At 32.5% G+C, this 11406-nt stretch overlaps 1 protein-coding gene across 1 annotated transcript; it reads right to left on the reverse strand.

Moving 5' to 3' along the window:
• Positions 1 to 1814: 1814 nt before the first annotated feature.
• Positions 1815 to 3750, reverse strand: LOC111906575 (3-dehydrosphinganine reductase TSC10A). Its single transcript, XM_023902330.2, has 3 exons — positions 3109 to 3750; positions 2399 to 2546; positions 1815 to 2294 (listed from the first exon to the last, which is right to left on the reverse strand). Exons 1-3 carry the CDS (start codon positions 3640 to 3642, stop codon positions 2002 to 2004), a joined length of 975 nt encoding a protein of 324 aa, XP_023758098.1. The 5' UTR covers positions 3643 to 3750; the 3' UTR covers positions 1815 to 2001.
• Positions 3751 to 11406: the final 7656 nt, after the last annotated feature.

Raw genomic sequence — 11406 nt, forward strand, 5'->3', positions numbered from 1 at the left:
TTCTATGTGGATGTTTGGACAGGTCGTGCCATTGTAAATTTTAAGGTGTAGGAGTTTGGAGGTGGTTTATATTTCTTATTCATGCAACTCTTGTATAAATGGTGATGTGTGTTAGTCTAAGGATGTGTTCCCTTGGTTGTAATGGAAGAAAAGGGGTTGAAACGGGAAGCATTTGTTTGTTAGGGGTATGACATAGTTGTAGGGAATGTTTGAAATTGTGGAGTGTTTATGTTAAACAGTTTCATGTTAGGGTAAGGTGAAGATGTACCAAATAGAAATGGTGAGTTGAACATTTCTTGAGAAGGTATGTCGTCGGTTGTTGTGTTGCTCGAAATTGTGAACGACGACCTTGTTTTCGGTGTTAAGAAGATAGGTTGGAAGCTTGTTGTCGATGGTGTTTGTGTGTGAAATTGTTGTCCCATTAATTTGGGGATGAACGCCAGCTGGTGTTCTGGAAATATGGATTCAGAGCTTGACTCGAGTTGGGTGTAAGTTTTATCTAGGTTGGTTGTTGTGTGCTCATCGGAGTAAGAGATAGGACCTAAAATTGGTTTATTGGTATGTCCATCATTGGGGGATGGGCGGTTAATGGAGTGATAGTGGGGGTTGCTTTCGTAGAGATTGGTTCAAGTGAAGCAATAGGTCGCACCAGACTTCGAGTAGTGCACTGCTTCCTCCTTGTCGTTTTCCATGACCGGAAATTGTTTGTTAAGCTTTCTGTGTCGATTGTCACAACAACAGATTACACTAATTATGTGAAAAGGCGTGCCTCTATAGGTTGCTCCGGTTCATGTTCTCTTGGTTCTTGGTGGAGATCTAAATCACAACAAGAGAAATATGCCATCATTTGTGCTCCGGGAGTGTGTCTCAGGAGAACGCTTTGACAATGAAGTTAGTCTTCGATGGAGATGGGTATAAGTAAGTATATATGTGTAAGTTTGGATTAGAGAGAGAGAGAGAGAGAGAGATCCCTTTATCGTTAGAGGAGAGTGGTCTTTTATAGTAAGGCATTTGCACAGATCTCGCTCATGGAGACAGAAGTGTCAGACCCGAATCAAGATAGTGAGATTGATTAGTGGATCGTACCTTTGTCCCTTCCTAAGCCCCGATTAACTTAGTCAATGGTAGAGGTACGTGCACCGTTACTGGATTTGGCAGGTGCCCGTTTGTCACCTGGCGGCTTTTCCACACATGTTCCATGTTGAACACTAGATAACAAGGCTACTCCCAATGTAGGCTCGAACCTTAGTGGGACGGTTGGATTGTATGTGTGTTTCACTATATATATATATTCATCTTTATATTTTTTTTTTCATAGCTTGTCTAAAAAAACCTCTAAAAAAATGGCAAATTTATTACAAAATTGTAAGTTGTTAACGGTTAGTCAGACTATTGTTAAATCAAATGTAATGTTTTAATTTTTAATGAAATGTTATTTTATTTTAATTAATATTTATGTTTGTTTTATGTCATTTTTATATTTTTGAATTAAGAAAAAAAAGTTGATAGATAAAAACATCATCACACCCTAGTTCATAGGTAAAATTATAAAAACTACAAAAGCTTATATAATACCTATGTGGCACCCTTTTACTATTGACAAAAAAAAAAAAAAAAAAAAAAAAAAAAAAAAAAAAAAAAAAAAACAACAACAACATTCCATTTAGCCTTAACAATGTATTATTTTAAAAAATAATACATTGCAACCAATATTATACAATTGATTAATCATAAATGTTTAGCCATCATCGCCCCTTTAGAAGTCATAAAGAGGTTGCGACACATTTCATAGAGAGTCAAAAAGGGGTTGCTAATTTGCTAATAATAATGTTATTATTATTATTATTATTATCATCATCGCAATTAACACATCAATCACAATTCACAATACACAACTTGCTTTTCTAGCTTGTTTTCCAATAGTCTACATGAATAATAATAAATAAGGTGTTCTGAAACTCATAATACAAGATAAAAACTCATCATCGTCATCATCATCATCTATTTGTGTTGTGCATGAAAGTTTTCAATGCTTCCATACCATGACCATTGAAAACACAACCCTGCAACACGCATCAAACCAGCTGAAATAACTTCAACAAAAGCCATGAGATATGATCTTTGAGGGGAAAGACCAGCAGTAGCTACTGACAACATGAATCCTTCCAAATTACATGGGACAAAAAAACTCCCAGATTTTATCCCACTCCATGCTTTTTTTGCCACCTCATCCGCTTTCATTGCACCTGATGATGCTGCTATGATGCTTGTCAAACGTGGCTTTCTTTTATTCTCTGTAATAAATAACCACAAAAAAAAATGTTTATTTAAATTTAATATTCTTTTTCCATTTTTATCCCACACAAATGAAAATGCAAACAGTAGCAGTTTCTAGAACCTTCTGCAAGACCAGGTGTGTCTGTGTCTGGAGGGAAGATAAGTGAAACATGAATGTTGTCAGCAATCACTTCTTGTTGCAGAGCTTCTGCTAAACCCCTTAGCCCAAATTTACTAGCTGAATATGCTGTATACCCATAAATGCCAACCTAAAAATAAAAAGTTTATCAAGAAATGTAATATAATTATAATGATCCTTCAAAGCATTAAAAAAAAAAGAATAGAAATATTAGGAGTTGATAAGCTTAAAGTGCAGATTATCTATGAGGTAGTTTAATTTGTACAAGAACTTTGAGCCTATCCCTAAACCACACAGCAGATGTCTTAAAAGCAGCAAATGATAGAACTTAGAAGATGCCTGTATATACGTGCTTATGAAGATCTTTACACAAAGTAGAATGACCATTTGTATAGATAGAGCATATTCAAATTGCCAATACTGTAAGAAAACTCATAAGATTTGAGAGCTAGCTGTCATATTCAAATTGCACATATGCTACCAACTCACTAGCAATTGAACAAAAGATACCAATCAAATGTTCTAATTGCAACAATTTGTACAAGTAACTTCCATCACCAAGCCATTTACCCATTTAAGATCGCAATTTCAATTCATAAACCCTAGTTGTGTAGTGGCAAAGATCGTACATTACTACTTAATCGGTCTGAAAGTAACAAAGCTTGAAGAACACACACACTGACAGAATGTACCTGACCGGCCTGAGATGACATGAATGCGATCGAAACTGGCTTCCGATCAGTCCGGCTCTTCATACTCGGCAACGCCGCCTTAACCAGATTAAAAGTCCCAATCAGATTTATCTCAATCATGTCTCTAATCTCCTTCATCTCCTGATTCTCAAGCTCTTGAGCAACAAACACGCCTTGATTACAAACCAAAACATCGATTGGACCTACACTATCCACTGCTTCCTTAACAGCTTCAAAGTCGCATACATCAGCACTGACAATAGCGACATCTATGCCAGTTGAGAGGCGGATAGATGCCTTGGCTTCCTCGAGCTTCTCAAGATTACGTGCTAAGATAGTGACGCGAGCACCTTCAGCAGCGGCTTGGTTAGCTAGAGCTAGGCCGATGCCGCTGGATCCGCCAGTGATCAATACGTGGCGTGATTTGATTGGGATTTTGACGGGGCGAGGACGAACGATGAGTTTAAGGAAGATAAGAAAGATGATTGGAAGAAGAGCGCAAAGAGCGAGAAATGAGAGATCGGAAACCGCCATGGATGCTGTGAGAAGAGCTGAGTGATGGAGGAAACGGAATTAGAGGATTGAGCGGAGAAACCGAACTGAAAATCGACGAAGGGGGAAACTTCACAGAAATCAAACCACATGGGCCATGTTGCAAAATTTTACATGAACCAATTGATTTTTGTTTATATTTTATTAAGTTTTTTTTATATTTGATTATTAAAATTTATTTTATGTTTAAATTATATTTTTACAATCAATTGTAAATGGTAATAGGTTAACGCTCAATTGACGTATGGGTGGTATATGGTATCCATGTGACACGTATAATTGTAAAACTGAATTAAAAGGATGATCAATGGGTAAATGGCATAAAAAACATTCTTTTTATACAGAAATTTGATTTTGACACTGTGTTTTTTTGTGTCAGTTTTGACACTGTGTTTTCCAATTTGTTACAATTCTGACCACTTGACCGGTTAACCAGGTTACATGCTGACGTGGCTTGATGACGTGGTATGCTGACATAATATGCTGACGTGTCAAAATTGATTTTTTTTCTCACAAAAAACACTAAGTTTTCATTTTTTTCGATTTTGACACTAAGTTTAATTTTTTCTTTCAACTTTGGCACTATGTTTTTTTTGTTCCAATTGAACATCATTTATCAAATGTTGTTCAATTTTGTCTATTTTCCATTTGAAACCGTATAAATATATTTTTTTATTACATTTTAAACCGAGTTTTGATCGGCTACACGCCTCCAAACCTCCAAACACATTTTAAAGTTGCATATTTAATATAAAATACAATTTTTATATAACTAATACATATTTATACATAAAAATATGGTTTGAGTGTAAAAAAAATGTATTTATACAAAACTATGGTTTTTAAATGAAAAAAAAAAAAAAACATATTTATACGGTTTAAATGTATTAAAAAAATATTTATATGGCATCAAATAGAAAAGTGTCAACATTGAACAAAATTGGAAAAAATGATGTTCGATTTGGAATAAAAAAACATAGTGTCAAAGTTGAAAGAAAAAATTAAACTTAGTGTCAAAATCGAAAAAAAAAAAATGAAAACTTAGTGTTTTTTGTGAGAAAAAAAATCAATTTTGACACGTCAACATATCATGTCAGCATGCCACGTCATCAAAACTGACACGTCATCATGCCACGTCAACATGCAACCTGGTTAACCGGTCAAGTGGTCAGAATTGTAACAAATTGGAAAACACAGTGTTAAAATTGACACAAAAAATACATAGTGTCAAAATCGAATTTCTATGTAAAAAGAGTATTTTTTGTGTCATTTACCCATAATCAATTGTCATTTTTGTTGGTATTTGAAGCTTTTTTTTAATGACAATTAAATTCTAATTTTGTGTTCAAACTTCAACTTATACTTTTATCACCCGCAATAAATCTCTTTAAATCATAAAATAAAACCGTTACCGCCAAACCCTCACTAGATATGATAACACCTAAAAATGGTAACATTCAATTTTTATAATTAGACATTCATGCTGTATTTTTAGTTGGTATTATATGACAATTGTTATATAACATGAAGACGACATGATGATGTGTTTTGTTTTACTAATAAGAAAAAAAACTTATTTAAAACACGATAGAAACGATCAACATGACAAACACAAAAACGATCAACATGACAAACACAAAAAGATAAATAAAATAAACATTTAATTTATTTAATTCATAATTAAACTTACAAAACAAAAAAAAATACAACAAACACATGTTAATATCATGTCAAAGTTTGAATACAAACACAACACAAGAGGGTCTGGTACATGAAACAACCAAAATACGTGATAAAAAAAACAAAATTTGACGAAATTGAAATTCAAATTCGTATTTGTGTCATATTCTTTGTATTTTTTAGTAAATGTTTGGTTGTAACAGTTGTATTCTATTATTTGAAGAAATAAACCGACAATATGAGTTATTGTCTCTTATAAGGGTATAATTTGACACAAAGTAAAAGTATAATAGTCAATGGGTTACAAAAAAAAATAGTTATCATATATGAACAAAAATGAAAATTGGTTACTATTTTAAGTCATTTTTTTTATGTTATATAGATACCACAATGGATGTCATGTATATGCCATTGGATGCCATGTATATGCCAATTAGACATTAACCTACTACAGACTAGAGCGTGAATGTATAACTTGAACACAAAATATGGTAACCACATATAAAAAATGATCAAATATGAAAAATTCGTATTAAAATTTGGTGATAATGACAATTGGTTCGATTTATATTTAACTACTAGGTGTGAGACTCATGTATTACATGAGTTTATTTAAAATAAAAATTAAATATAAAATTCTAAACATTAAGAATTTTGAATTTATATGAAAAAAATGTTGAATTATAAAAATTAAGGTGTTTTATTTCTTTTTTAAATTTAAACAAATAATTTAGATAAGTAAATAAAAGAAACTAATAAAACTTTAACTTGATAATTTTGAAATTTAAAGGAAAGTTTATTAATGAAATTGATATGCATTTATTAGTACATTTAATATTATATGAAATTTAATAAAATGGAAAAACCATAAAATGATATGTGGAATAAAATTTAATTTAAAATTACCATAAAATTACATGTAACAAAATAAATGAGAATGTGACATGTGGCAAACAGATCCTTATTTATTAGAGTAGAAGATTAAATTCTCAAATTTATTTTGTAATAAATATTAATTTTAACCAACAATAACCAACTAAGTGGACATCTTCTTCGATGACTCCTATGGTTAAAATTCTTATGTTTTTCTTTTGCTTTTTATTTGTTTTACAAATGAACTGAAATAACTTCGATTATTGTTTGATCAAACCCTTTGATTTTTATTGGTAGAAACGAAGGTCGTATAAGCTTCACTTATCAAAACCATATATATGAAGCGGTAATTGGGGGAACAAAAGGATAGGATATGATTTGAATTTTGCAATCGTGTTTATATTATAATTTATAACATCCGTTTATAATTTGTGGGAAATACCGTTATAAAATTAATTAAATTTTCATAGTAAAAGTTCATAACTATTAATTAACTATTTTAAATAAATTATTTTAAATAAAAAATTAATTAAGAGATATTTTTTTAGTTATATAAAATTATAATCGTTGATTCAAATAAATATATTAAACTATATCATCTTATAATTTGTATTAATTTAATTATTTTTTATTTTAATGTTATTAATTTAATATAATTAAAGTGAAATTTTCAAATTTAAAATTTGAAATAAAGAATCAATAGGTTGACAAGTGATATAACATTAATTAAAAGGTCTAGTGGGTGTTTGGCATTCATTTTCAAATGATTTTTTGGACTTTTGGCTTTTCCAAAAGTTCAAAAGTTTAAAAAACTTGTTTGGTAACTTCAAAAATTCTTTTAAAATAACTTTTTGAGAAGAAGAACAAAAAATATGTTTAAGAACTTACTTTTTATTTTTTCCATTTGCACCCTCAAAAGTTCATACAAACACATTTTAAAAGTTTCTTTTGGAAAAAAGACATAAATCAAAAAGTCATTTTCTAAAAATGACTTTTTAGTTTAAAGAGCAATCCCAAACACCCTCTCTCCCATAATAGTGTGACACATGACAAAAGAACTACTCTCTTATTAGCATAGAGAGATGGACAATCATCGGATATGAAAGTTTGTTAAAGGATCGTTAGAAACTAGGTAGATCGGTGTTATTGTCGGTCAATCAACATTAACTTGATGTTAAATGGTGTACAAAATAAATATGTAAATATATACGAAGGCTAGTCTTCTTACACTAATAAATAAGAATAATTTTGTCACATGTTCTTCTCTAATTCAATTTGTTACATGTCATTTTGTCATAATTTGAGATATATTTATTATCTACATGCCATTTACTTCATTTTTCATTTCCAATATTCATTAATTTAGTTTCTATAAACGAAACCTATTATAATGACTATTAATTTAAAATTTGAAATTTGAATTTCAAATAAATATACAGTTTAAACATCTGTATTTAACATTTTGTTATAATTAACCCATTTAGTACACGAGTCTGACAATTAAACATATAATTTTAATTTATTTATGTTTCGAATGTTTTTTTCTCATAATTTTACTTAATTCAGATTTCAACTTCAAATAAACTTCTCATTTAATCGTTCATGTTTAATATTTTGTTTTAATCAACCCGTATAGTATACGGGTCTCACAACTAGTTACTATTAATGCATTAGCCCTAAAATTTAAATGGGTCAAACTATATTCGATACTCAACACGATGTAGTTATGTTAATATGTTTAATTTGTAAATTAACAATAAAAAGTAAACATAAATATTATGTTTTATAAAACTATACCTATGAATATGAAACCATCTTTACACATTTTTACTCAAGAAAGAAATCACATTTTTTTCATATTTCAAATATCGTTTTCGACCCTATAACTTGTTAGGGTGCATGATATTCATCTTGTAGCTCACACTGTTATCTCAATTAGACGGAAAAGGATCAATATCTCATGATTCTAGTACAATGATGAAAACAGAAAATTACATACTTGAAGAAATCGATTGCTGATTTGATGAAGAAGAGTCCGCCATTAGAGTTATACTTCAATTGATCTGTTGATTGCCTTCAATTAGGATGGGTTAATAGATTGATGGTGTTCTTGATGATTTCCCGGTGTGCGGTTGACAGAACACGGGGATGTGTTCACGTGAATAGAGAAGAAGGCAACAACGATTCAATTTTTCTGATAACCTATATATATTTATTCACAGGGACCAACTTCGCCCATCATAAAGATTGGAGGACCTGTTTGTAAATGTGGGAAAATCAATAAGATAAACAATTAGATTAGTTAATTACGGATTAATAAAACTTATGTAATAATGATATAAATAGTTTAGGCCAGATTATTATGATAATTCTTACATTCTCCCACTTGGCCGTATAATTATCTATATCAAATAAGTTGGTCATTTATCAATCCATTTAGGATACATATTTTGCAAAAACATTGAGGCAAAAAGATACAATCATACATACCTTAAAAGACATGAGATACCTATCGATTATACCTCAACACTTTCACAAAATATATCTTAAGGTTTTATGGTTATCATATCTGCTCCATAAAAATTAACGTTAACATGAATTTGTAGAGCAAAATAAATAAATCATGTGAAAGATAGAACTGTAAGCGCTTACATGTAGTAGTGCATAGTATTATGTGACATTAAGCGAGATTTCCTCTTAGGCTCATTCTCGCTACATGCTCAATAAAAGTCTTAGGCGGTAGTCCTTTAGTAAGTGAATCCGCCAACATGTCACTCGTATTAATATACTCCACGGTTATGCAATTTTCTTCCACTCTTTCTCGAACAAATAGGTATTTAGTATCGAGATACAATCCAGCACCGGTTGAACTATTGTTGTTAGAGAAACTAACAGCGGCACTATTGTCACAATAAAGCTTTAGTGGTCTTGTAATGGTGTCAACAATTTTGAGCCCACCAATAAGATTTCGCAGCAACATAGCATGACATGTGGCATGATAACATGCTACATATTCAGCCATCATAGTTGAAGTACTAGTGAGCTCTTGCTTGCGACTCCTCTAAGATATAGGTCCACCTGAAAGCAAGAATATGTACCCTCCAGTTGATTTTTTATCATCTTTGCATTTAGCAAAGTCAGAATCTGAGTATCCCACGACCTTTAGAATATTTGATCTTTTATAAGTGAGCATGTATTCCTTAGTTACTTGTAAGTAACGCAATACCTTCTTGGCTGCTTTCCAATGGTCTAATCCTGGGTTTGATTGATAACGACCAAGCATACCAGTGACGTAAGCAATATTGGGTCGAGTACAGACTTGAGCATACATTAAGCTCCCAACAACCGAAGCATATGGTATAAGCTTCATTTGTTCACGTTCAGCTTCCGTGTTGGGGCATTGATAAGAGCCAAATTTATCACCTTTTACAACAGGGGCAACAGTAGGTGCACAATTTTGCATATTGTACTTATTAAGAATCTTGTTTATGTAGGCCTTTTGAGACAATCCCAAAGTCCCACTTCCTCTGTCTCGATGAATTTCTATACCAATCACATAAGAAGCTTCACCGAGATCTTTCATGTCAAATTTACTTAATAGGAAGCGTTTGGTCTCAAATAACATGTATTTGCTACTACTAGCAATGATTATGTCGTCGACATATAAAACCAAGATTGTAAAATCTCTCCCACTGTTCTTATAGTATATACACTGATCCACTGGGTTTTAATAAAATTGAAGTGTTTCATGACTTCATCAAATTTTAAGTACCATTGACGGGAAGCCTGCTTCAGCCCATAGATTGACTTCTTTAATTTACATACGAGATGTTCTTTACCCTTGTCCTTAAAACCTTCGGGTTGCACCATATATACATCTTCGTACAAATCGTCGTTTAGGAAGGCAGTCTTAACATCCATTTGATGTAGCTCCAGATCAAAGTGAGTTGTAAGTGCCAAGACAATTCTAAATGATTCCGTTCTTGATACAGGCGAAAAGGTTTCTTTATAATCAATGTCTTCCTTTTGAGTAAAGCCTTTAGCCACTAATCGAGCCTTAAAGCGTTCATTGTTTCCATTTGGGTTTAATTTTGTTTTAAAAACCCACTTGCAACCTACAGCTTTAGTGCCCTTAGGTAATTCTGCAAGTTCCCAAACGTCATTTGTACGCATGGAGCTCAATTCGTCATTCATGGCTTCAATCCATTTATGTGAATAATCACTATTCATGGCCTCGTTATATGAGGTTGGATCTTCAATTTGACCTAAGTCATAGTCAACCTCATTCAAGTAGGTGACAAAGTCATCATAATTCATGGGTCGTCTTTCTCTTCGTGACCTCCTCAATGGTTTTTGAGTTTCTTCAACAGTCTCATCATTATGTGGGATTTCGTGATGTAATGGTTCAGGTTCTATTGGACCAACACCATCCTCATGTTGACGTGTTGGTGTTGCTGTTGGTGTTGATTCTTGAACAGTTATAGGTATCGACACCAAGATATTGGGTGTTTGATTTGGTGTTGATTCCTTACTAAGTTCAAGGATCTTTGAACTATTGCTCCCACTATTGTCACCGTTCTCTAGAAACTCGGCGCATCGGGTCTCCACTATTCTAGTGGTATGTGTAGGGGCATAAAACCGGTAACCCTTCGACCTCTCAGGGTAACCCACAAAATAACAAGATACTGTCTTTAAGTCCAGTTTCTTAATTTGTGGGTTATAGACCTTAGCCTCAGCCGGACAACCCCAAACCTTTAGATAATTTAATTTGGGTTTCCTACCCGTCCATGTTTCATAAGGTGTTTTAGGGACGGATTTTGATGGAACACGGTTTAAGATGTGTAAGGCTGTTTTTAACGCCTCGGGCCATAGGAATTCCGGAAGACTTGAGTTTGCAATCATGCTACGAACCATATCCATAAGGGCGCGATTGCGTCTTTCCGCAACTCCATTTTGTTGAGGGGTACCTGGCATGGTGAATTGATTTACTATTCCATGAGATTTACAAAAATCAGCAAACGGTTCGGGGCTTTGACCAACATCTGTGTGTCGACCATAATACTATCCACTCCTATCCGATCTTACCACTTTTATTTTACAATTAAGTTGATTTTCAACCTCATCTTTAAAGGTTTTAAACATTTCAAGTGATTCGGATTTTTCATTAATTAAGTACAAGTATGTATAACGTGA

Source organism: Lactuca sativa, chromosome 1 (genome assembly GCF_002870075.4).
Source record: "Lactuca sativa cultivar Salinas chromosome 1, Lsat_Salinas_v11, whole genome shotgun sequence".
Taxonomy (NCBI): domain Eukaryota; kingdom Viridiplantae; phylum Streptophyta; class Magnoliopsida; order Asterales; family Asteraceae; genus Lactuca; species Lactuca sativa.